Source organism: Bubalus kerabau, chromosome 14 (genome assembly GCF_029407905.1).
Source record: "Bubalus kerabau isolate K-KA32 ecotype Philippines breed swamp buffalo chromosome 14, PCC_UOA_SB_1v2, whole genome shotgun sequence".
NCBI classification, from domain to species: domain Eukaryota; kingdom Metazoa; phylum Chordata; class Mammalia; order Artiodactyla; family Bovidae; genus Bubalus; species Bubalus kerabau.
This window is the reverse complement of record NC_073637.1, coordinates 12,428,857-12,456,813: the sequence shown is the minus strand read 5'-3', so window position 1 is coordinate 12,456,813 and position 27,957 is coordinate 12,428,857. Positions and strand designations below refer to the sequence as shown.

Genomic DNA, 27,957 nt, shown 5'->3' with positions numbered 1-27,957 from the left:
ATCATAATTTCCCAACTCTGGGTCTAGGTAGGAATTTCCTTCCTGCATGCATCTAACTGAGGAATGGCCAAGGTCATGAAATAAGCAGTTGGATTTTAAACAGCTTCAATTATATAGAAAGGGCTTTCACAGTCCTTTGAATATAATTCACCTCCCCCTCCTTGAATATGTTTTTTCTAAACACTTGAATATTGTTATTCTAAAACACATTGCTTTGTCTTTCACATGAACTTGAACATTGTTTTTCTGAAACACGCTTCCTTTTCTTTCACATCCAGAAATCATAAGGCTTCCCAACCCTTCCAACAATGTCAGAAATGCACCTCGGAGTTGAGAGGTCAGCGCTTCTGCGTTCAGCTCTGAGGACACATTTCCCGTCTCTGTGCTGGATTCAGCCTGACCCCTGCCCTGCGGCCAAAAAGGGACATCAGCTGGGCTCAGGGAAATTCAATTCAGGCTGACAGCCCGCGGCCTGAGGAGGACAGGGTGTCTGCCTCGACCTCTGCAAAGGCAAAGGCGGGGAGGGAGAGACACAGAGGTTTCTCCTGGGCTTGGCTTGGAAGGGTCTAACGTTAGGTCAGTTCATTTCTACACATGGAGAAAAATCCTGAAAATAAGGCCAAGTGATTCCCACTGCCGGCTCAGAATTCAATTACATGGTCATTTGCTACTCCGCCCTCCTGGTGCTATTTGGGGTGAAAAACAGGAACGTCTTGTTCTTTATTCCTCTGGACTTGACTTTTCCCAGGGATGACAACTGCTCAGATGTGGAGCATGATTTTATTCATTCATTCCTTCATTTATTTTTTTTAAATTATTTATGTATTTGGGTACACTGGGTCTCAGCTCGGCCAGTAGGATGTAGTTTCCTGACCAGGGATGGACCCCAGACCCCCTGTATTGGAAGTGCACAGTCTTAGTCACTGGATCCCCAGGGAAGTTTCACTTCATTTATTTTTTATTCTGTATGAATATTCATAATATATAAGAGGCCTTTGGACTCATGTCCCAGTATATATAGAGAAACTCTGCATGTGTGCATGCTAAGTTGCTTCAGTCATCTCTGAATGAATCTTTGTGACCCTGTGGGCTGTAGGCCACCAGGCTCCTCTGTCCACGGGATTCTCCAGGTAAGAATACTGGAGTGGGTTGCCATGCCCTCCTATAGGGGATTTTTCCGACCCAGGGATCGAACCTACAGCTCCTGCACTGCAGGCAGATTTTTTTTTTTTTTACCACTGAGTCACTGGGGAAGCCCACAGAGAATCTCTGCTCCTGGGCATTTTCCGTCTGTATACTGAACTCCAGAGCTCCAGCACTTGTCTGCTCCATGAGACGCCATGTGTAGGTCAACGACTGTCACAGTGACAAACAAGGAAAAGAAAGGCTGGCCCCTTCTCAGAGCCAGTTAGCAGGAAAGGCAAAGAACTGCTTTATGTGTTTTGATGTAGCCCCGACTTGGTCAGCTTAAGCACGGACATGGGGACTTTCCACTCTATCAAAGCAGTCAGTTGAGATGGAGATCACTGTTATTTTATCAGACACAGGACTGTGTGGTTGGATTAGTTTATGTGACCTTCCTGTGGCCTCAAGGCATCCCACGCTGAGCCTAAGCCAGTGGCTGTCCATCTGAATGATTTTTTCAAAATATTTATTTATTTAGGCTGCGCCAGTGCTTAGCTGTGGCACGCAGGACCTAGCTCCCGGACTAGGGATGGAACCTGGGCCCCTGCACCGGGAGCATGGAGTCTTAGCTACTGGACCACCAGGGAAGTTCCAATCTGCACAATGTTCATCTTTCCTTTTCCTCTAGACAGAAAGCCCCATGCGCATAGGGCTGAGTTATACTGCTGCTTACACTGAGCACAGTTCCTGGCACCTAAGTAATAAGAATCTATATATGTTATATGAAGGAGCCAACAAACAAGCAAATAAATGAAAAGAAGCAACGGTGTTGGGCTTTACATTATTGTTAAAAAAGAGTGGTGGTTTGGAATCAGGTGGGGTGTTGTTTCACTCACGGTCTATCACTTATCTGCTCCATGAGATGTTGATTGAAATATACAACAAATGCATAAAATGGTCTATGTCATAAAAGTACCAGTCGAAGAATTTTGACACCCATGTAATCAGCACCCAGAGCACTCGCAGAATCTCAGAAGCTGCCTTATGCTCCCTACAGGTCACTCACTCTTCACCGACCCACTCAAAGGTGAACCACTATCCTGCAAGATGCATGCATCTGCCATGGTATTATCCTCCCTGACTCTTATCTTCACACTGGGAATGTGAGTAATACTTACCATGCCATGAGTATAACATTTCATATATGTATGTGCAATACTTGGCAGCAACAGTCACTGTTTTAATAGTAGTAATAGTAGTAGGAACAGGACCAGTGACAGCAGATGTGATAGGAGAAGCCGTAGTTGCAAGAATAAAAGCAGCAGCAATGGTAACAACAGAAATAGTGGTAACAGAGGTAGTATTATTAAGAGTAGAAGCAGCAGTAATAGTAACAGCCAACACTCATACAACACATGATGTTCTAGATACTGGTCCAAGCGCTGTACCTTAACTCATCTAATGCTCAAAGCAATCCTTATAAACACAGATAAAATACGATTTTACAGATAAAGAATTTAAAGGCACATAAGATAAATACAGATAAAAGCACAGCAGTTAAGTAGCTTTCCCAAGGTCACAGAGAATGTCCTAAATCCAGGATTTTAATACCAGCAGTCTGGCCACAGAGTCTATCTTCTCAATAGCACTCTTTTTAATAAATACTTGCATAGCAAAGAAAGATCTGTCCTCGACGAACTGTTCTCTTCCTTTGGTCTCATAATAATCTTCAATTTTGGTAAGCAAGTAGTCTTGCAGAAGAAAGATCACATTTCCCAGCCTTCCTTTCAGTTAAGTATGGCTGAAGGACTAAATTCTGGCCAACAGAATATAAGTAGAAGCAGTAGGTGTGATACCCAGAAGCATCCTTAAAAGAAGAGGCCTGCGTGTCCACTTCAGTATTCTTACCTGGGAAATCCCATTGACAGAGGAGTCTGGCAGGCTGCAGTCCATGGGGTCGCAAGACAGGGCTTAGAGACTAAACACCAACATGGGTTTGTCAGTTTCTGTTATGTGAGTACTCTAAGAAGCTAAATAATTAAAAAGCATTATTTGTGATTTAAAAAAAAAAAAAGGGCCTGCCTTTCTCCTTCCCTTCTTCCTGTTGGTAGATGTTATGGCTGGCACAGAAGCAGTCAGAATGGGCCATGAGGTGACCTTGGGGGGAATGGAGGCCCACGTGGCAGAAAAACAAGAGAGGAAAAGTCTGGGTCTTTCACAGGTTGCTGTAGCAGCCCTGTAACTGAGCTTTTAGGTAAGAGATAAATATACTTCTATTTTCTATTTAAGCCAATGTTCTTTTAGATTTTACGTCATTCATAACAAAACCTAATCTTAAATAATGCACTCTTATAACAATTATAATTAATACTGAAACTGAAGAAGACTCTGCAGGATGTTCCCAGGGACACACATACACACACACACACACACACACACACAACCATGTTCCCTACCACTTGTTTCTATAAAGGCTTTAGCCTCCAAGGCCTTCCCCAAGATTCAAAGAGCAAATTTAATCAGGAAAATGGGAATATACACAAAGAAAGCAGTGAAGTAAGACAAAATAATAATAATTTAGCCATAAGACAAAGTAAAGATCTTTAGTTCCTCCTCAAGGGCTACAGGTAACATCCTGAGCCATACCTTTGAGTTGTTTTGCAGATACTGAAACCCCCACCAGGTGGAAGACATTAACTGCGTGCTGACCACTAACATGTGTACCCTAGACTGGGGCTGGAAGCAAAAGGTTGATAGATGAGATTCCCAAAACACCACCCTGTTACCTCACCAGCAGCCAATCAGAGAACCATGCACAAACTGATCACACACCCTGTGGCCCTCTCCCTCCTGAGTTCAGATCTCAAGCCCATTCTCCTTGCTTGGTGCCCTGCAATAAAAGCTGTACTTTCCTTCGCCACAACCTGGTGTCAACAGATTAACTTTGCTGTGTGTTGGGTGAGCAGACTCAGGTTTGGTTTGGTAATTAAATCACCTAAACAGATATCTACAAAACTAATGTCACTTTTGCGTTGGACTCTTGATTTATAAAACAAAACAGAATAAAACATAATTCTATAATAGTCAAACTATGAAAATCAGCAGGCAAAGTCTCATTTATCCTAGAAGGTGGTAACAACAGTCCCCATTACTTCGTGTCTGGGTCACATGAAAGCCTCTTAAGTTGGTCTCCCTGCCTCCAGCCTCTAACTTCTCCTCCACACTCAGGGAACTCTTGTCTAATTATCCTTAAATATGACTTCCATCTTAAAAACTGGAATAATTACAATGCTCTATGCCCTTATGTTATATGAGATACTTTCTTGTAGACCTTTTTTCCTAATCTCACAAAAACCTGAAACATACATATTATTACCCAGATTTCATAGATAAGAAAAAAGAACAGAGAAAGTTAGTGGCTTGCCTAAGATCACAGCAAGATGGGGGCAGAACAAGGATTCAACCACCTGTCCAGCACCCATAGTCTTTCTACCACTAGGCTGACTTCTGGGATATGCCAATCATAGCAGGTGGACCCCATGTTGATTCACCCTGGCAACTTGAAGATTCTTGGACTCTTTCAGTTTTCTCTGCTTATTCTTCATGGCTCTTCACAGACTGTCTAGTCTAATTTTTTTTATCATCCACCAACACAAACCTCCACCCATTGAAGTCAGACGCCTTAAGATTCTACCATGTGCCTCTATGCCAGGCCCCAGTAGACCCAGCTGCAAAACAGGGCAAATCATACCTCTACAAGAGGCACACTGCAAGAGGAAAAAGACAAGAGACTTGGAATCAGGAAAATTGGTTTCAAATCCAACCAGGAAGGATATGGTATATATATACACAATGGAATATTCAGTTCAGTTCAGTTCAGTTGCTCAGTCATGTCCGACTTTTTGAGACCCCATGAACTGCAGCACGCCAGGCCTCCCTGTCCATCACCAACTCCCAGAGCTCACTCAAACTCAGGTCCATCGAGTCGGTGATGCCATCCAGCCATCTCATCCTCTGTCGTCCCCTTCTCCTCCTGCCCCCAATCCCTCCCACCATCAGAGTCTTTTCCAATGAGTCATTAGAAAGAAAGTGAAGTCGCTCAGTCGTGTCCGACTCTTGGCAACTCCATGGACTGTAGCCCACCAGGCTCCTCCCTCCATGGGATTCTCTAGGCAAGAATACTGGAGTGGGGTGCCATTTTCCTTCTCCAGGGGATCTTCCCGACCCAGGGATCGAACCCGGGTCTCCTGCATTCCAGGCAGACGCTTTAACCTCTGAGCCTCGGCCATAAAAAGGAACGAAATTGAGTCATCAGCTGAGATGTCAATGGACCTAGAGTCTGTCATACAGAGTAAAGTCAATCAGAAAGAGGAAAAATATCATATATTAACACATATATGTGGAATCTAGAAAAATGGACTTATTTCCGGGACAGGAATAGAGAGACAGGGGTAGAGAAGAGACATGTGGACACGGAAAGGAGGGAGTGGGGGGTCGGAGGTGGGGCGAGGAGCAGAGGACAAACTGAGAGCAGCACTGGCAGATATGCGTTACCATATGCAAAGCAGAGAGCTAGTGGGACCTGCTGCACAGCACAGAGAGCTCAGCTCAGTGCTCCGCGATGACCTAGCAGGGTCGGAGGGAGTGCCGAGAGGGAGGGGATACACGTATACATAGAAATGATTCACTTTGTTGTACAACAGAAACTAACACAACATTGTAAAGCAATTATACTCCAATTAAAAAAGAAAAATCCAGTCAGGCAAGTTGTCTCTCTGTGAAGTGAATGTGGTAAACCCTTCCTGGTAGGATTATCAGGGGGACTGAATGAAATAGTATCTTTAAAGAGCCACTCGGCTACACCAGCACTTATTAGTGTCGACAGTGCTGTTCTGTTATCATTCCTGACTTCATTCAGGTGCCACACCACCTTTCCCACTGCACACAGGAGACACATCAAAAAGCCTGCAGTTCTACAAATGCCAAAGATCTGGTTGCCACTAACATCCACGCTCGTGGTGTCTCTTGCAGGTTCCAGGGCTTGAGTCTGGTCAAATTCTGCATTTCAACCTCCCAAAAGCATCCCTCCACATTTCCCAGGCTGGGCTCTTTGGACCACTCACCGATTCCATAGCGAATCTCTTGATGAAAAACTGGAGAGCCTGGAGGCTGAAGATCTCATGTCTCAGCCGTCACATCAGAAAATTACCTGGATCGGGGGGGGGGACAATAAAAAAGGTGACAAGAGTCATACAGCAGGGCTTAGACAGAAGACATTGTCTCAGACCAACACATGATTTCATCTGGAGGCCAGCACCCTTGTTAGGAATATTCCCACTCCACAGTGGCCATCCAGGAATGGGAAGGAAGACAGCTGGGAAACCACTGTTTCAGCAATCCACTTTGGGGCTGACATCTCCATCAGTAAATGTGCGCAAGTGCTCTGGAATCCTTCTTGCATTCTATTTCTAGCTCTACGTTGGAGAGCAATTTACAAGTCATTAACATCTCCAGACCTGGGCTCCGAAACATGAAATTAAATTGTGCTGACAGGTACAGCAGACAGACAGACAGACAGCCACAGCTGTGTGCCCATGGGGAAGTAGAAAAGTTCCCCCAGCCAAGGCAATCAACCCAAGAAGAAGGTAGATATATACATGAATCTCTATATTTCAGGACAGCCCCTCTGAACCGGAGACAGGATTTAATTAATTCATGCATACCAAAGCTTAATTAATTGCTGAGTGCACAGAGCACAGGAAGTCTGGGATTAAAAGTGTTACATAAGGGAACAGCTTCAATATTTTTGGAATGGAGGGGAAACAGAGGTGGGGGGTGTGAAAACAAGAGAAGTCAAAGGACCTGCTTGATTCTTCTCCAGTGATCCCTAGTTCAGAGTCGTAACTTCATCTGGGGCCAGAAACCCAGGGACACACTTGAAGCAGCATCTCCATTACTCCTGTATCCAACCCAGCCCTAAGTCACGTGTCTCTTCCTAGGTATTTTTCGGCCTGTCCCTCTCCGTCTCCACCGGCACAGCCCTGGACCAGACTCCATCATTCTCAACCAGGGCGACTATACCTACAACTACCTCCAAACTGGTCTCCCCTCGTCACCATTTCTCCTTCTGAAATCTGATCCCCTACACTAAAGCCAGGACAATCTTTTTCCTTTTTATGTTTTACTGTGCAGAATTTTATACAGACACAACAGAAGAGATCCCCACTGCCCAGCCCCAATCACCATCGACGTATAATCAATCCTACTCAATCCAGAGACTCTGGAGACGCAGATTTGATCCCTGGGTAGGGGAGATCCCGTGGAGGAGGACATGGCAACCCACTCCATTATTCTTGCCTGGAGAATCCCACGGACAGAGGAGCCTGGTGGGCTACAGGCCATAGGCTCGCAAAGAGTTGGACATGACTGAAGCAACTTAACACAACATTCAAAATAATTTAAAATACAAATCTGATCGTGTCATCTCTTCATCTACAGCTTGACATTCTTTAATGGCTTCTCAGTGCTTCCAGATAAAAATCAATCGACAGGAACTCCCCTGGTGGCCCAGTGGTTAAGACTCTGTACTTCCACTGCAGGGAGCATGGGTTCTATACCTGGTTGGGAAACTAAGATCCCACATGACATGTGGTACAGCCAAAATTGTTTTAAAATAAATAAAAGCAAAAAGAGCTCCCTAAAAAAAATTAAAAATATATATATATCATTTAACATACTCAGACTCCTACCCACCTCCTCCCTGACCTCACCTTGTCCACCCAGGCAGCTGGCACACTGCTGCAACCACCCAACCTTCTTTCAAATCCTACAACTTGCCACAGTCCTCCAACCTCAGGTCTTTTGCGCCTGCTGTTCCCTCTGCCTGTAAGGCTTCCTCATTGACTCTGCCTAGTTAACTCCTGTACTTCTTTAAATCTTACTTCCTCAGGGAAACTCTTCCTACTCCTCTAGATTAGCTCACAGAATTTATCTCAGTTTTTAACTCTACATTATTCACATGAGAACTGATTAACATCTGCTTTGATAGTAAGTCATGTGAGTACACAAAGATAATGTTTGGATTTTCTGGTTGTATCGCCAGACCACCCAGTGGTGTCCAGCACAGTATTAATAAATATTTGTTGGATAAATGATCAAACCACGTTCTTCAACTTTAGATGCCAATGGTGATTGACTTCCTGAACTTTGAGTCATACATTTAAATTAGATGGCGAATTGACAGTCTTATCCTAAAATTGATATGGAAAAGCAATGAACTCAGGAAAGCCAAAACCATCTGGAGGACTCACATTTCCCAATTTCAAAGTGTCCTACAGGACTCCCCTGGTGGTCCAGTGGTTAAGAACGCCCCTGCCAATGCAGGGGACATGGGTTCGACCCCTGGTCCAGGAAGATTACACATGCTGTAGGGCAAATAAGCCCGTGAGCCACAACTACTGAGCTCACAAGAGTCTGTATTCTGCAACAAGAGAATCCACCGCGATGAGAAGCCCAAGCACCAAAACAGAGAGTGGACCCCGCTATGAAACTAGAAAAAGTCCATGTGCAGCAACAAAGACCTAGCACAGCCCAAAAAAAGGAATTAAATAAAACCTACTACAAAGCTGGAATAATCAAGGCAGTGAGGTACAGGCATAGCATAAACATATACTGCCCCCAGAATCACAGAGCATGATCTTCCATAACATTCACCTCCTGACCACAACTTAACATGCTATATGTACATGAAAAACAAGACCCTGTACTGGCATAAATGATCAGAGCCTCTCCCAGCCCACCTCTCGTCTTAACCTTTCCTTTGCTTTCCTTGCTCCACTCAAGCAAACAATTAAGGCAGTGTCTAGGCTGGATCATTTCTCCTATTCTTCACTCTCAATCTGAATTTCAATTATACATCCCTGCCCTTCAGCATGTGACTCTGCAGTCCTTCCCACCGTGGTGGTTGGTGGTTCTTTTGTTCTTTCTCACTGGATTCTAGACTGGCCCACTGATGACTCATTTACAACAGAATTCGGACGGAAGCGACAATGTACTGCTCCCAAGTCTATCCCTTGCCCTCTGTGATGCACCACGAGGGGCGGTGGTTTCACTAGTCCTTTTCAACTGCTGCCTTTCAGTCTTGACCCTGCAGGGAACCCAATCTGAAGTCCAGCCTGAGCTAGCCAAGCCCAGCCTAGATCAGCCAAATCACAACCGACCCACAGACCCACGAGTATGAAAATAAACACTGGCTGTCAAGCAAGTCACTGCGGTTCTGAGGTTTTTGTTACTCAGCAAAACCTGACTGATACACATGGGAACACTTAATTCATGGACACCAGTGAGTATCAACATGACTGGAAAAAAGAGAAAGCCCTGCACACAGACAGCACAGGTGTGATAACCATCAGCAAAGCCACCTCTTGAAGAAAACACACCTGCTTGGTGCCAATTTGACCCTGACAACAATCCTGCTGGGCAGACATCAGGCCAGCTTTACAGATGGAAACACAGAGGCTCAGAGATACGCAACAGTATGTCCAGGACAGTGTGTTGGCAGAACTTGGATTCCAACCCAGGTTGTTGTCTGACTCACAAAGTCTAATCAGACTTTTTCTCCTTAAAAGAACTCAAAGATGCTCAGAGACCACTGTCACATGAGTCGCTGGCCCACCAATCCACCTCTGTCCTTGTCCCACTTTCTTGAATGGGTCTTCACAAAGGGCTGCAGGGACAGAGTGAAGGGTCATTGGAGTTAAACTTAAATGCCTTGAGTCCCAAGCCAGCTAGGCCCCAAAACAGAGCTTTGTCCTGGTCAGTGAGCTTCTTTGGCTGTCAGGTCCCTTGTTTGTGAAATGAGGTCACTTTCCTAGCCTGGTTCAGCAGTAAAGAAACCACCTGCAATGCAGAAGGAGACACAAGAGATGTGGGTTTGATACCTGGGTCAGGAAGATCCCCTGGAGGACGGCATACTCCAGTATTCTTGCCTGCAGAATGCCCTGGGCAGAGGAGCCTGGTGGGCTACAGTCCATAGCGTCGCAAAGAGTCAGACACGACTGAAGCGCCTTAGCACTCACATGCATCCTGGCCTGACCTACGTCACTAGACTGGCATGAACCCCCAGAGAGATGGTGTGTGAAACTGCTTTGACACCAAAGTCAGCTCACATCCTGCTTCCTCGACTCTGAGCTCACTCGAATTAGGTTAGCATCTGCGTATAGGTCAGTGTCACACTCACGCGGCTCTGAAACCATTTATGCTTTGAGACTGATTGTTTCTTCAAACAGAGATTATTTCTTTCCAGTTATAAAGTAATCCAAGTCCATCATGAAAAATAATAAGGCATGAAAGTAAAATATTTCAGTATCCCAACACCTAGAGAGAAAGAATATTTTTAAGGCTGTTTCCTTTCTGGGACTGGTTTTTGTAAGTCAAATAACTAGGGAAATATCAGCAACTTTAAAAAAAATCCATATTCATTCATTCAAGGAATATTTGTTTTGGACCTACCACTCTTTGGCAGGGAAGACAAAGCCAAAAATAAAAAAATTCATAATCTCAAGGAACTAACATTCATTCATTTCTTTTTTTTTTTTTTTTGGCCACAATGAACAGCTTGCAAGATCTTAGCTCCATAACCAGGGACTGAACTTGGGCCATGGCAGGGAAAGCAGAGTCCGATCACTGACCTGCTGGAGAATCCCTACCCCCTCTTTTATGTTTCATCTAATCACAAATATTTTTTGATCCAGAATTCTGACTCCATTCAAAGACTGGTGCTCACTTTTTTTTCTTTTCTTTTTTTACTGACATTCTTTTTTTTTTTTTTTAACTCCACAAATAAATGCAGCACCAACTATATGCTGGGCGCTTGCTAGTAATAATAATAATGGCAATTTCCTTGCTAGACCTTGTACTCTAACAGTTTGGTTTATAACTAAAAGTTGGCCCCTTAGAACAAGCGCATCTGGATTAGAACTCAGATTGTGCCTCTGTCATTTATTCTTTCATACTTCAGTTTCTTCATCTTTAAAACTGGGATAATTGAAGTTCAAGCACCAAGCCAAACAGTAACTAGTAGTAGTGGTAGTAATAGTATCATCTTGTTTAATTCACACAACCATCCTACAAGAATCTGAAACTCACAGGTTAGGGAACTTTACATGAGGTCAGGCACTTACTACTTTAGCACCTGGAGCCCAAGCCCACTGGGGACCCCATGAGAGATGGGAACACACCTCAAAATTGCCTCCCAGGGGTAAGGAAGCTGAGATATTTATGCATAAACTCCATGCCTCCCTGGCCAAGTACAGCCAGGGAATGGCCTCACAGAGAGATGGAAGCCATTCCGTGGAACAGGCACTGTCTGCAGGACCTTCCAGGGTGCGCTCAAGGATACAGGCTGGGAACACACAGCGTCCGTAACTAGATGCTCGATACATACACACCAGAGGAGTGAATGAACGTGTGTTATCAACCCCCTTGCTCTTCTCCATAACCTCTCATTTCCCCCTGCCACCAGTGAAGAAAGATTTAGAGCAAGTACCTGCCAGAGTGAACCAGAATTCATTACCATCAAGCATCTTAATTTTTATCCACCCACATTTCTGCTTTTTCCATTGAAATTCTATTTTGTGTCCCACAGTATGTCATTCCAGACAGCGATTACTGCACGCCAGGCAGAAACAGGGACATAAGTCATTGGGGACCTCAGCCCTTCTTTACTGCCAATCTCCAAATAGGTGTTGAGTTTTATTCAACAGAAGTGACTTCACCGATGTGGAGATTCATACCCTTTTATGGAGGATGTTGTGAACTGGAGTCGCCTGCAGCTGACTACAGTTTGGACAGTTTTCTTTGTTCCCATAACATCCAGCAAACACTTTTCCTATTTACTGATGAGACTCTTTCCTGTTTTGTAGAAATCAGAGTTAGAAAACCAGGGACGGAAAGGAAATAGCCTGAGTACATATTTCTACCAATCTTCCTCTTATCTACTGGAAGCCTAGCTTGTCTATCCCCACTCAAAATGCCTTTTCCTTCAAGCAGCTTTCTCCAGAAAAGGGAACCCTCCTACACTGTTGGTGGGCATGCAAATTGGTACAGTCACTATGGAGAACACTGTGGAGGTTCCTTAAAAAATTAAAAATAGAGCTACTGTCTGAACCAGCACTCCCACTCCTGGGCATATACCTGGGGAAAACCATAGTTCAAAAAGATACATGCACCTCAATGTTCAAAGCAGCACTGTTTTCAATAGCCAGGACATGGAAGCAGCCTAAATGTCCATCAACAGAGGAATGGATAAAGAAGATGTGGTACATATATACAATGGAATATTACTCAGCCATAAAAAAGAAAGAAAGAATGCTATCTGCAGCAACATGGATGGACCTAGAGATTGTCATACTGAGAGAAGTAAGTCAGACAAAGAAAGGCAATTATCATATGATATCACTTATAGTGGAATCTAAAAAAATAACAAAAGGGTACAAATGAACTTATCTACAAAACAGAAATATAATCACAGATGTAGAAAACAAACTTATGGTTACCAGGGTTTAACAGGGTAGGGAGGGATAAACTGAGAGATTGGGATTGACATATACACAAGACTATAAATAAGACAGATAACTAAGAACCTAAGGTATAGCACAGGGAAATCTACTGAGTACACTGTCTGGCTGGATTATAAACTCATGATGACTGTGTTCATGTCTTAGATCATGTTTCTGGGTGGGCTGCACACTAGGCCACAGTCAGGAGGCCAGGTTGGGTAGTCTGAGACCGCAGTCAAGTAGGTGCTGGGGGACAGGGATACAGACGACAGAATAAACTCTCACAAGTGACCTAATCTGGGTGTGAACAAAATGTAGGACCTGCCTCACAAACAATGAGCAAGTGCCTACTGCATGCCATGTCCCATTGGCAAGAGCTTCCTGTAAATGAGAGTCACCTGTTGGAAAATCCCTCCATTCAATGACTGAAAAAATGTTTGTTAAGCTAAGTGCCAAGGATGTAATAATGGTCAGCAAAGGTGGCAAGTGGTAAAGAATCCACCTACCAATGCAGGAGACAAAAGAGATGAGGGTACGATCCCTAAGTCGGGATGATCTCCTGGAGGAAATGGCAACCCACTCCAGTATTCTTGCCTGGAAAAGTCCATGGACAGAGGAGCCCAGTGGGCTATAAAGTCCATGGGGTTGCAAAAGAGTTGGGCATGACTGAGCAACTGAGCACGCACGCGCGTGCGCGCGCGCGCGCGCGCGCGCGCACACACACACACACACACACACACACACACACACACACACAGCAAAATAGACCCAGGCTCTGCTTAGAGCCCGTGGTTAAGAGAATCAGACCTTAACCAAACTACCTCCTGGGCAATGAGAAAAAGTGCTGGGTGCCATAGGACCCAATGCACTGCAGGTGAATAATAACTTCTCAGAATCTTAAAATGTTGCATCCTGAGAATTGTGTGAATATTAACATACGTGAATGCCAGGGAAACAAGCTCAGGGAGCTGAGAAGAGAACCACCGAGTAAGCTTCAGAACTGTGTGCAAGGGGCCTCATTCACCACAGTGCGTGCTCCCCACACAACGCAGAAGCAGGTCCAACTCAGTCTGTGCCACCTCAAAATTTACACATTTCCTGGGGTCCCCTGGGAAGAACTGCAAGCGCGGTGTGTGAAGTCTGCGGGTGCCTAGGGTCTGTTGTGCTACCAACTGTTTTAACAGTATGATGCAGGTCCCTGCAAACAATTGCGTGTTTACCATCAGCAAGCACACTCAGCACAGAGCCATCTGTGTGGCTGCCCCCCGGGCTCACTGCGTAGGAGAAGGAGCAGCAGGCAGCCCTGTGCTGGGGGAATTTCCCAAGCGCTGGAAAGAGGACAGTCTTTGGAGTAGGAAAGCTTCCATTCAGCACGGATTCTCCCCGCTAACTGCTGTGCGACCCCAGGCCATGAGCTTCACTTCAGTGAGACTGTGTCTTCTTCTGGAAAATGCGGATGGCAGAAGACACAGATGGTGCCCTACACGCTGCGAGGGTGCCCACAAGTCCACGAATGTCCAAGTGCATCCACGGCAAGCAGCACTGGGACCTCCTGCCGGAGAATGTGCTCTCAGTAGAAAAAGCTGGACACTGGGAAAGACTGAAGGCAGGAAGAGAAGGGGACGACAGAGGATGAGATGGTTGGATGGCAATTCCGACTCGACGGACGTGAGTTTGAGCAAACTTTGGGAGATGCTGAAGGACATGGAAGCCCGGCATGCTGCAGTCCACGGGGTGACAAAGAGTCAGACACGACTGAGCAACTGGACAGTGCCAGAGAACTAATACTCTTCAGATGTGGCCATCACACAAAGATGTCAGCAGAGGTATGATGGATAAACTCCCCTCCAGTGACAACCCACAAGTAGAAAGGACGTCAGCAGCCCAGGGTCCCGACTTGTTGGCTTCTCAGCAAGGCCAGTGCCGTAGACGTGGCTCCTGCAGCTGGTCATCCTGCTGCAGGGGACAGTCAGGGGGGCCACGACCAAGGCCTGGCCTCCGTCCTGCCCAAGAAAAAGGGAAATGGGATGGAAAGGACTTTGCGTGGAAAGGTATTCATCCCCCTGCAGGAAGCCCCCACTGCCCGGTGCTCACAGGGCACCATGAAGGGCTTGCGTGGGCACCAGGCACTCTTCCACCTTCGCTTGTGCTCACGCTTTGCCAGTTTCCCGCAGTGAGAAGCACAGCTGCGATATGAGCCCCGTCTTCGAGAGGAGACAACAGCTTTGACAGGTTAAATAATAACTGAAAAAATAATAACAACAGCTAGCATAATGCAGGAGACATGGGTTCAATCCCTGGATCAGGAAGATCTCCTGGAGGTGGAAAAGGCAATCACTCCAGTATTCTTGCCTGGGAAATCCCATGGGCAGAGAAGGCTGGAGGGCTACAGTCCATAGGATCACAAAGAATTCGACACAACTGCACATACAAGAAAGGGAAAAAAGACTGGATACATTTTTTTTATTATTATTTTATGTGGTTAAAAAAAAAAAAACATGACATAGAATTTACCACTTTAGCCATCTTCAAGTACATAGTTCAGCAGTGTTAAGTATATTCACATTGCTATAACAGCAGATCTCCAGAACTATCTCATTCTATAAAAATGAAACTACACGATTTATCAATAACTCCGCATACCCCCTCCCTCCAGCCCTGGGCAACCACCATTCCACTTTCTATTTCTGTGAATCTGACTACTGTAGATACCTCACATGAGTGGAACCATACAGCATTTGTCTTTTTGAGACTGGTTTATTTCACTTAGCATGACGTCCTCAAGATTCATCCATGTCACAGCATGTATCAGAATTTTCTTCCGTTTTAAGGTTGGATAATATTCCATTATATGTACATATGACATTTTGTTTATCCATTCAGCTATTGATGGCTGAATAAGGGTGAATAAGGCTGCCGTGAACATGGATGTTCAAGCATCTCTTTGGGACCTCAATTCTTTTGGATATATATATACACACCCAGAGGTGGATCTGCTGGGTCATACAGTAATTCTAGTTTTAATTTTTGAAGAACTGCCACGCTGTTTTCCACAGAGACTGCACCATCTTACAAACCCACCAACAGTGCACAAGGGTTCCAGTTTCTAGGACTAGATACACAGTTGAAGAGTAAATGAGTGATACATTTAATAAATGAATAATATGCGTGTGTGCTCAGTCACTCAGTCATGTCCGACTCCTTGTGACCCCATGGACTGGAGCCTGCCAGGCTCCTCTGTCCATGAGATTTCCCAGGCAAGAATACTGGAGTGGGGTGTCATTTCCTTCTCCAGGGCATCTTCCTGACCCAGGGATCAAGCCTGCGCCTCCTGCATTGGCAGGTGAATTCTTCACCACTGGAAACCCAAATGAATAATAGACATAGCATAATAACACAATACCTTTAAAAAATCTTTCAGCAGTGCCGCACAGCGTGTGGCATCTTAGTTCCCTGACCAGGGATCAAACCCACACCAACTGCATTGGCAGCACGTAATCTTAACCACTGGACCCCAGGGAAGTCCCAATAATACAATGAAGTGAAGTGAAGCTAAAGTCGCTCAGTCGTGGCTGACTCTTTGCACCCTATGGACTATACAGTCCATGGAATCCTCCAGGCCAGAATACTGGAGTGGGTAGCCTTTCTTGGGGATCTTCCCGACCCAGGGATCGAACCCAAGTCTCCTGCATTGCAGGTGGATTCTTTACCAGCTGAGCCGCAAGGGAAGCCCTCAATAATACAATACTTTTCTAAAATTTATTCACTTATTTTACTTTTGGCTGTGCTGCATCTTCACTGCTACACAGGATTTTCTGTAGCTTCATCAAGCGGGGGCTACACCCCCGGGCTCCAGAGCACAGGCTCAGCAGTTGTGGTACACGGGCTGAGACGTTCTGTGGCAGGTGGGATTTTCCCGGATCAGGAATTGAACTTGTGTCTCCTGTATTGGCAAACAGATTCTTTACCACTGAGCCACCAGGGAAGCCTAACACAATAGTGCAGGTACATACTGGAAACCTCCCAATCCAAAGGCTAACATTGCTCCCATGATTATGTTCAATATAAGAAGTTCCTCTGGGACAGGAACCATGACTTAAACTCTCCTCTAAATCTCTGATCTTGACCCCCAAAGCCATTGTCCAGGGGCTGACATGCAGCAGGCATATGGCTGCTGCTGCTGCTGCTGCTAAGTTGCTTCAGTCGTGTCCAACTCTGTGCGACCCTATAGACGGCAGCCCACCAGGCTCCTCCATCCCTGGGATTCTCCAGGCAAGAACACTGGAGTGGGTTGCCATTTCCTTCTCCAATGCATGAAAGTGAAAAGTAAAAGTGAAGTTGTTCAGTTGTGTCTGACTCCTAGCAACACCATGGACTGCAGCCTACCAGGCTCCTCCGTCCATGGGATTTTCCAGGCAAGAGTACTGGAGTGGGGTGCCATTGCCTTCCCCTAGGCATATGGCAGTATTTGCTGAATGGTGACAGAGGGGCAGATTCAATCAAGGAATGCTTCCTGGAAGGAGATGGCATTGCAAGAGAAAAAGGACAGTCTGGCAGAGAAAAGGATGAGCAGGGGTGACTGCAAAGAGGGGCCTGGCTGATTGGTTTCATCTCATTCTTGAAGGCAGATGTGATTTGTGTCTAAGACTCAGTAATGCCGTCATGACAGGATAACACAATATGCTTCACAGGTGCTCAGTGACACCTGTTGACCGAACACATGGTCAGAATAAGAGTGAAACAAACAGGAGAAACATCAGAAAGACTTCTGTATGAGCTGCCAGAATGAGAAACTAGGGGTTCCCTTAAACTACAGGGAAGTATTCATGTGACCGACACCAGCTTTCCCTGCCACTCCACCACCTCCAGTCGAACAGGAAGCCCGAGAAGAAACTACCTCCCAGCCCGACCCTGAGGAAGCCTCGTGACCAAGAAAACCCCAATCCTCAAACTTGTCTGGAAATCCATCTAAGGAAGTTTACTGCCTATAAACCTAGAAGGATCAGCCAATGTCTCTAAGACTTCATTTCAAAATGAAGTTTCTCCAGAGTCAAGACTCTTTCCTTCTCCTGAGGATGTAAGTCTTCTCTATTTCATGGCTATTTGCCTCCGAGGTATGGCAAGTGACATAGCAGGATGCTGCATCTGGATGCAACTGACTCACGGCAGGCTTGAGTCCACTCCCCGCGCCCCTGAGGTCCCCACCAGCGGACTCACCGAATCCAGGACGCCCGCCAGACTGGAAGGCCCTGGGAAAATCACCCAGGCAGGCACAACAGAGCTGTGAGCAAAGAGTCCCACCTCTACCATTACTCTCCCAGAGAAGACTTCGGGGAAACCAGGAGACCCTGTGGCTAGCACAGTGTCTGGCTTAGTCAATGTTCACTGAATGAATGAATGACCACCTAAACAAACACCCTCACACCAAGACTTGCAAGCACACTTTAATTTCCCACCAGAGTACAGCTGCCAACCAGTCAACATCAGCTAAAAGTGTCATGGAGTCCTGCAAGCCTCCTGCTTTGTCTCCGTCTCAAACATAACTCAGCTTCTCTGGTGGCTCAGTGGTAAAGACTCTGCCTGCTGGTGCAGAAGACGTAGGTTCGATCCCTGGGTCAGGGAAGATCCCCTGGTGAAGGAAAAGGCACTCCAATATTCTTGAAAGAAGATCAAACTAGTCAATCCTAAAGGAAATCCTGAATATTCATAGGAAGGCCTGATGCTGAAGCTCCAATACTTTGTCCACCTGATGTGAAGAGCCAACTCATTGGAAAAGATCCTGATGCTGGGAAAGATTGAAAGCAAAAGGCAAAGGGGGTGGCAGAGGATGAGATGGTTAGATAGCATCACTGACTCAGTGGACATGAATTTGAACAAACCCCAGGAGACAGGGAAGGACAGGGAAGCCTGACATGCTACAATCCATGGAGTTGCAAAGAGTCAGAAACGACTTAGCAACTGAATGATACAATTCCTGCCTCCAGTATTCTTGCCTGGGAAATCCCATGGACAGCAGAGTCTGGTTGGGGCTACTGGCCATGGGGTCACAAAAGAGTCAGACACGACTTTAGGGACTAAACAACAATAAACGTAGGTCACCCTTAAGCATCATCTTCTGGGGCCTTGTGTGAACTCAACTTCTCTTAGAATCAAGGCTCCTCACCTTCCCCAACTCCCTTAAATGACAAAGAACCATGAGGACCTGAGTCTGAGGCGGGAATATTTGCAGCCCAAAGTAGCTGGGGATTTGGCCCCTTCTACCTGCTTTGGAGATAAAACCCTCTAATGGAAAGTCCATTGGCTCCTCAAAGCCTCAGAAGCAAAATGAGAAGGATAAGGCCCAGGTCTCAAAACAATTGTGTTTCCCAGGAACCAGGGAGACGGAACAGAAAGAATATCAGACGTTTCTCACTCTGGCGACATGGCAGCTGAGTGGACGTGGGCACCCTTCCCCCTGTCACACCGAAAATCTTGAGTGAGTGTGACTCCAATGGTTTAAAAGTTATAACCAGTTCTAATGAGGTGGATGAAACTGGAGCCTATTATACAGAGTGAAGTAAGCCAGAAAGAAAAACACCAATACAGTATACTAACGCATATATATGGAATTTAGAAAGATGGTAACAATAACCCTGTGTACGAGACAGCAAAAGAGACACTGATGTATAGAACAGTCTTATGGACTCTGTGGGAGAGGGAGAGGGTGGGAAGATTTGGGAGAATGGCATTGAAACATGTAAAATATCATGTATGAAATGAGTTGCCAGTCCAGGTTCGATGCACGATACTGGATGCTTGGGGCTGGTGCACTGGGACGACCCAGAGGGATGGAATGGGGAGGGAGGAGGGAGGAGGGTTCAGGATGGGGAACACATGTATACCTGTGGCGGATTCATTTTGATATTTGGCAAAACTAATGCAGTTATGTAAAGTTTAAAAATAAAATAAAATTAAAAAAAAAAAAAAGTTATAACCAACAAGGAGAGAGAGAAGAAAAGGGACGACAGGCCATGAACGAAGGCCATACTCCAGGACACATCCATGCCCAGCTGCACACACGCACACGCGCGCGCGCGCACGCACACACACACACACACACACACACACACACACACACGCTGGCCTGCAACCGAGGAATGCACGCAGGCTGACCTGTGCGGGCACAACAGCCGCAGGGCGGACCCAGATACCATCCGGGGCCTCACAAAGGACTCGGTGTGCCGGGCCACAGGACGTTCCAGCAGCAGCCTGTTTCCTCCGTGGAAGCGGTCCTCCTGGCCCGCTCTGATACAAGAGATGGGCGGAAGGATCAGTTCCCTCTCACAGCACTGGGATTGTCGTGGAAAGCGGGCCTCTGAATCACTTAAGCCTGGAGGGCCCACGTGTGCAGAAGCCACACCTAGACTGATTTCTTGAGACAGAAAACTCAACACCTACTGGCTTTTTAAAAAAAAAGGGAAGCGGGAGATGCTGGGCTGACCAAACTGAGAAGTCCAGGAATGGCTGTAACTTCAGGCATGGCTAGATCCAGGGGCTTGCGTGTGGTCAGGGCAAGGCTGGTCTGCATCTGCTGGTTCTGCCTTCCTGGAGGGGTGATGGTGGGTATTTCAGGCAGCTCTGCCCCCAGGGGGCCACTGGCTTTCAGGTCTATGTGCAGTCAGAGCTCAGCAACCCCTGCGGAAGGCCAGATCTCTTTCCCCATGGTTCTAATAAAAGTCTCAGGGTTGACTCTGACTGTGTATGCAGCCCTGAACTCGGCTCTGTGGCCAGGGGCTGGAAGACTCCACGGGCTGGGTGTTGCTCACAGGTCCATACAGGTGAAGGGCTGGGTCATGTCCACAGGACCCACATAAACTAAGGGGACGTAGGTACTCATCTGAAGGAAAGCAGCGGGGAGAGAGAGAGAAAGAGAAAGAAGGAAAGAGGGAGGATAAAGAAAACAGGTGGCTCAGTGGCAGAGCCAATGCAGGGGACATGGGTTTGATCCCTGGTCAGGGAACTAAGACCCCACACGCTGTGGGCCAACCAAGCCCGTGCACCACAACTACTGAGCTTGCGTTCTACAGTCCGGGAGCTGCAACTACTGAGCCCACTTGCTGCAACTACTGAAGCCTGAGTGCTCCAGAGCCCATGCTCCACAGCAAGAGAAGTCCACCCACCAAAACTAGAGAGTGGGCCCCGCTGGCCACAACTAGAGAAAAGCCCATGAGACAAAAAAGACCCAGAGTAGCCAAAAATAAATAAATGAAATTAAAAGAAAAAAAAACATGGTATAAGCCACAAATAATTTTTATTATTAAGGAATAAAACAGCAATCAACCTCAGCTTTAAATAAAACAAGAAGAACAGCAGTCGACCAAGCTTTTGTGTCTTTTGTCTTCTGTAATAGCTTTGATGAGATATAATTCACATACCATACAATATAGCGATTTAAAGGACACTCTTCCACGGTCTGAAACATAACTCACAGAGTTGTGGGACCATGACCCTAGTCGATTTTAGAATATTTCTGTTGCCCCCAAAAGAAACCTCATACTCATCAGCAGTTACTCCCCTCCAATTCCACCTCCACCCACTCCTGGCAAAAGAACAGCGTAACTTTCTGTTTCTATAGATTTGCCTATTCTGGCGATTTCATGTACACAGAATCATACAAAAGGTGGTGGGCGGGGGTGGTTTGGCTTTTTGCTTTAATACTTTCATTTACTTATTGGCTGTGATAGGTCCTCATTGCTGCTTGAGTTTTTCCGCTAGTTGCAACGAGTGGGAGCAGGTCCCTAGTTGCAGCGTGCGGGCTCCTCATCGCGGTGCCCTCTCTTCTTGCTGAGCGCAGGCTCGAGGACACGCATGGGCTTCAGCAGTTGCAGCAGGTGGGCTCAACAGTTGCAGCTCCCAGGCTCTAGAGCACAGGCTCAGCAGTTGTGGTACCTGAGCTTAGTTGCTCCAGGGCAGGTGGGATGTTCCTGGACCAGGGATGGAACGCGTGTCTCTGGCATTGGCAGGTGGTTTCTTTACCACTGAGCCACCAGGGAAGCCCAGTGGGTGGATTTTAAGAATTCTGTCTTTTGTCCTAAAATCTGCAAAAAAAAAATCCATTTCCTGGACTCCTAGTTGAACTGAGTCTGGACTTACTCCCTGGAATCACTGTTAAGGATGTGGACCAGAGGAGGGATGACCGGGCCTGGGAGACCCTGAAGCCTGAGGTGGTTGGTATGACTGGAGATGACTCAGCAGCCAGGGCGTAAACCCTCCCGGAAGCCTGGTCCAAGCTTCTGGTCTCACCCCTGGCACGGTATGGGGTGGAGTGGGAAAATCGTGGGCTCCAGCTTATCAGATGTTCCAAAGAATCCCCAGGGAAGGGCACCATGGGGCTCCACCCAGCACCCTTCCTCATTCCTGACTTCATTCGGGATCCCCCTTCTCCCAGGAGATGCGTGTTCCTGCAGCTCCCATGAACGGGCTCTGCTGGTTCAAAACTTTCCCGGTCACTGTAAAATGACTTTGCTGCAATAAAAATCAATTAAAGAAAAATAACACCTTTCAAACAAAAATAAAACAAAATGTGGACTCTACAAAACCTTAAAAAGAACACCTACCCAGTACTTTGCCAGTGAGTATTCCAAAGGGCACATGACCCAACTTGGATCAAGGAGACCTAGAGTCGGAGGCTCTTTCTCTATCTCCTAGAAGAGGTTTTGGAAATGGTGTTTACTCCCTTCTTCTGGATGTTATAATAAAGATGTTCAAGGTGGAGGCAGCTCATCTCATTACCAGCCTCAAGAAGTCAGTGCAAGACGAAGGACGGATCTGAAGACCTACAGGAAAACGGAGCAGGGCCTCCTGGAACAGACACTAATTCTGTGCTACATGTCCCTCATGCTCCACCATCCCCTTTCCCAAGTCCCAGACTGGCCTTTAGGGACTAATAATGCAAGGCCCCCTTCCCTCTGCTGCAGGATGGTTTTGGCCAACGGGGAGCCCCCAGCAGGAGACAGGAGGGAAGGGAGAGTGAGGAATCCACTCCCCCTTCTGCCCCTCTCTGGACCCACCACTGCTCCCTCTCTGGGGGCCACTGTGAACTGGCTGCCACCTTCGACCCAAGTCTGAGCTCTGGTCAGAAACCTTCCTCATGCCCTCCCTGTCTCCAGGTCCCAGCATCTGTTCCCTCCCCACCCCTCAAACTGGGCATGACACAGGAGCCCCAGAGCCACATGACCTGGGCACCACACTATCCCTGGAGCTTCCCTGCACCTGCCCACACCTTCCTAAAGATCCCTTCACATGACCCACAAGCACAGCAAAGATGCTCAAAGGCATCAGTCATTACAAAATGCAAATCAGGGACTTCTGGTGGTCCAGTGGGTGAGAATCTGCCTTCCAAAGCAGGGGACACAAGTTCAATCCCTGATCGGTAAACTAGGATCCCACATGCCATACCATGGGGCAACAGCACCCACAAGCCACAACTAGAGAGAAGCCCACACACAGCAGTGAAGATCCTGCGTGTCACAACTAAGACCCGACACAGCTAAGTAAATAAATAATAAAACACTTTCTTAAAAAAAAAAAAAAAGGAAAGAAAATGCAAATCAAACCACAGTGACACACCATGTCATACCCACTAGATCGGCTATCATACCAAAAAACATAAATAACAAGTCTTGGCAAGGATGTGGAGAAATGGAACCCTCTTATATTGCTAGGAGGATGTAAAATGATTCAGCCACTTTGGAAAAGCTTGGCAGGTCCTCAATAAATTCAAATTCAGAGTTAACAGATGACTCATCAATTCCATTCTAGGTATATTCCCCAGAGTTGAAACAAGGTTTTCAAACAAACATTTACAGGTGAATGTTCAGAGAGGCACTACTCACAATAGTCATAAATTTGAAATAACCCAAATGTCTATCAACCGATGAATAGACAAATAAAATGTGGCTGGTTCATATACTGGAATATTGTTCAGTCATAAAAAGGAATGAAGTACTGATACATGCTTCACCATGGATGAACTTCAAAATCATTATGCTAAGGGAAAAAAGCAGAAACATTACTTTGCTGACAAAGGTCTGTATAGTCAAAGCTATGGTTTTTCCAGTAGTCACATATGGATGTGAGAGTTGGACCACAAAGAAAGCTGAGCACTGAAGAATTGATGCTTTTGAATTGTGGTGTTGGAGAAGACTCTTGCGAGTCCCTTGGACTGCAAGGAGATCCAACCAGTCAATCCCAAAAGGAAATCAGTCCTGAATATTCATTGGAAGGACTGATAACGGAAGGTGAAGCTCCAATATTTTGGCCACCTGATGCGAAGAAGTGACTTATGAAAAAAGACCCTGATGCTGGCAAAGACTGAAGGCAGGAGGAGAAAGGGATGACAGAAGATGAGATGGTTGGATGGCATCACTGACTCAATGGACATGAGTTTAAGCAAGCACTGTGAATTGGCAATGGACAGGGAAGCCTGGCATGCTGCAGTCCATGGGGTCGCAAAGAGTCAGACATGACTAAGCAACTGAACTGAACTGAAGATAAAAATTTATTTATTTTATTTTTATTTTTTTGAAGATAAAAATTTAGACACATTATGCTAAGGGAAAAAAGCCAGACACAAAGGGTCACATATTGTACAATTCCATTTACCCTACCCTCACCACATATAAGGAACCAGCTCACTCCACCATGAGCAAGTGAGTAGGGGAAATTATTGCTTGTTCTAGCTCCCCACCACTGCAGTGAAAGTGAAAGTCACTCAGTCAACTTTTAACGACCCCATGGACTATATACAGTTCATGGAATTCTCCAGGCCAGAATAAATAAAGAAATAATAATAAATAAGTAATAAATAAAGCCTTGCCTGAATTTCTTGTCTGGTCTCTTATCAATTTCTATTGATTAAGAAGGCCAAGAACCCTGGTACCACTAAGATTAGTGATCTCTGATATTACTATGGCAAAAGATTATGACTTACTGAAGGCTCAGATGATGGTTAGAGCTTTTTAGCAATAATGTATTTTTTAGTTAAGGTATCTACATTGGCTTCTTTTAGACATAACACCATTGCACCCTTAATAGACTATAGTGTAAACATACATTTTATTTGAACAGGGAAACCAAACAAATTGCATGACTTGATTTACAGCAATATTCACTCTATGGTAGTGAATGAAAGTTACTCAGTCATGTCCAGCTCTTTGTGATCCCATGGACTATACAGTCCATGGAATTCTGTAGGCCAGAATACTAGAGTGGGTAGCCTATCCCTTTTCCAGGGTATCTTCACAACCCAGAAATCCAACTGGGGTCTCCTGTATTGCAGGTGGATTCTTTACCACCTATGGCGGTGGCCTGGAACCAAACCAGCAACATCCCTGAGGATAAGATAAGGTGAGAATGAGGGCTGACCCCCCAGGTCAAAGCAGCTGAAAAGACCAGGCTGCCTGCTTCTTCATCTGACTGCTCAGGCAACAGAGCCAGGGACTGGAGCTGTTGACCTACTTAGTAGGAGTAGGTCATCTCCTACAGAGCAGGAGGTGACCCCGATGTGAAGTCTTGAGGAGACTCCCCTGGCAGCAGCTTGGAGGACAGATGAAGCGAAGGGCAGAGAGTTGGGAAAGGGCTGGATGGCTCAGTGGAGGTGCCGCAGAAACCTGGCCTGAGGCAGAAACTGTGGGGGGACACGGAAGGGCTGGACTGGAGATGTGGGGACAGACTTCTGCAGAATCTGTTTGGCTTGGAGGAGGCATAAGAAGGAAAGGGAGTGAGCCACGGGCAGTAAGAGCCGCTTCCCTCTTCTCGAGGCTCAGATCTAGGGAAGCCGGGACACCAGGAAACCACATCACAGCTCCCCTTCCCCTTCCACGTAAAGCTGAAGTTTGTGAGGGGAAAAGAAGGCAGAAGAGAGGCACAGACTTGCTTCTTTCTCACCCGTGGGCCACTGAAGCCCAGCACTGAGCATCCAGGGATGCAGAGACCAGAAGGACCAGGAGTCCGGCAAGGCTGTGGTCTTGAGAGAGACAAACATGATTCGGCCTGGTAAACAAGCCAGAAGGCTCGGTGTCCTCAATGGCTCTCCCTCTGCCCTCCCCCAATCCATCCCCAAGCCAGCCAGTGCGACTGCCTAGTATCTTCCCTCTCCACCTCCCAGGCCACTCACCGCCAGACTCCTACAAGAGCATCCTGAATGGCCTGCCTGCCTCCAGTCCTGGGCCTCACCCACCCGGTCCATTAGGTCCAAGGTACCCAGAGTCAGCTTCCCAAAAGAGCAAGGGTCACATCACTGCCCCGCCGTAAGCTTTCAATGGCTCCTCAACAGCCTCCAAGATAAAGTCCCAGCTTTTGGATGCGGCTCCCGGCCCCTGCAGGCTCAGGGCATCCCTCTGCACACAGTGGATTCACCAAGGCCGAGTCACTTGGTTCCCAGCACAAATCATGCTGTTTGCACCATCCACCTCTCGCTGAAGTGGCTCCCTATGCCTGGAACTTCCTTCTCTTCCCGTCCCTATTTTTCTGGCTAATTTTTATTCATTATTTAAGATTCAGCTCAAGGATTCCACCCTGGGGCCAAGTCTTCTTGACCCTCTGTGCAGGGTGGGGTCAGGCGTCCCCTTCGTAAGTACTCTGCTGCTGCTGCCAAGTCGCTTCAGTCGTGTCCGACTCTGTGCGACCCCAGAGACGGCAGCCCACCAGGCTCCCCCATCCCTGGGATTCTCCAGGCAAGAACACTGGAGTGGGTTGCCATTGCCTTCTAAAGTGAAGTCGCTCAGTCGTGTCTGACCCTCAGCGACCCCACGGACTGCAGCCTTCCAGGCTCCTCCGTCCATGGGATTTTCCAGGCAAGAGTACTGGAGTGGGGTGCCATTGCCTACTCAGTGATACCTTATTTCCCCTGGGATCACACAAACCACGCTGGCTCACATTACTGCACACGTCTGCCCCCAGTCATGAAGGGCAATGCCACTGTACACCACCACAGCTGGCACACAGTAGGCACCTACTAAAGAATGAGAGTGGGGATAGGCAGGGACAATGGGAGGGGCAACAAATCTTATGGGTGCTCAACGACTAGAATAATGAATCACAACAGGAAGGATCAGGAAAGGCTTCACAGAGAAGGGACACTTGAGCCATTCTTTAAAGAGCTGTATATTTGGTAGGTGAAAAAAATAGCAAGACTGCCAAGGTATAAACATATACAAGTTGGTGGTGATTTCAAATAGGGTGCTGGGCTAAGCACAGGGTTATTAGAGGAGGGTATAGTGGACCCAGAATCACTCAAATGATATGTGACATGGCCAGACCCTTGTGTTAAGATTGGGTGTAGGGGCTAACAGAAAACTCAGCTCAAAAACAGTCTCAAGGTAAGATGTTCAGCGTCTTGTTCCTCCCATCTTTCTGTTCAGACACACTCAACATGTTCTCCCTAAGCAAGGCCCCCTCATGGCCCCAAGATGGCTGCCATAGTGCCAAGTATCACAGGTCAGCCCTACTACATCCCATAGGAAAGGTCCCATGGTGTAGTCAAAGCCATAGTTTTCCCAGTGGTCATGTATGGATGTGAGAGTTGGACCATAAAGAAAACTGAGCACCAAAGAATTGATGCTTTTGAACTGTGGTGCTAGAGAAGACTCTTGAGAGTTCCTTAGACTGCAAGGAGATCAAACCTGTCAATCCTAAAGGAAATCAACCCTGAATATTCATTGGGAGGACTGATGCTGAAGCTGAAGCTCCAATACTTCAGCCACTTGATTAAAAAATTGGAGAAGACCTTGATGCTGGGAAATATTGAGGGCAGAAGGAAAAGCGGGCGACAGAGGATGAGATGGTTGGATGGTATCACTGACTCAGTGGACACGAGTTTGCGTAAACTCTGGGGGATAGTGAAGGACAGGGAAGCCTGGCATGCTGCAGTCCATGCGGTCACAGAGTTGGACATGACTCAGCGACTGAACAACAATAGCAGAAGACAGGCTGTTTCTAAATGCCTCCATTTAAGATGGGAAAAACCTTTCTCCATCCCCCCCGAAAATTCGCCTGTATATTTCACAGCCAGAGTTGTGTCATGTGCCCATGCCTAAACCAATCACTGCCAAGGGGGACAAGCCCACAGAGGTTCACCACTGGGGCTGGGACTGATCTCAATGTCCCTGGAGGGCTGGGCTCCTGAAGATCAGTGTTCTGTCAGCAAAGCAAAAGGGCAAAGACGTTGGATAAATAGCCAACAGCGTCTTCTATAACTTCTTACCTGCCTGCCCCCAAAGTACACCATTAAACC

At 46.6% G+C, this 27,957-nt stretch overlaps 1 protein-coding gene across 4 annotated transcripts in view; it reads right to left on the bottom strand.

Annotated features, from left to right (window-relative positions):
* The window catches only part of ASAP1 (ArfGAP with SH3 domain, ankyrin repeat and PH domain 1), a 346,820-nt gene that overhangs the window by 299,627 nt on the left and 19,236 nt on the right, over nucleotides 1-27,957 (bottom strand). For 3 of the 4 annotated variants that reach the window (XM_055545753.1, XM_055545751.1, XM_055545768.1), the window contains exon 2: nucleotides 6,249-6,334. In XM_055545753.1, coding sequence (XP_055401728.1) covers nucleotides 6,249-6,307 — 59 coding nt within the window. In that variant the 5' untranslated portion in view covers nucleotides 6,308-6,334. Of the gene's footprint in view, nucleotides 1-3,033; nucleotides 3,104-6,248; nucleotides 6,335-27,957 lie in introns of all 4 variants that reach the window. The other variant, XM_055545755.1, reaches the window with a different exon arrangement.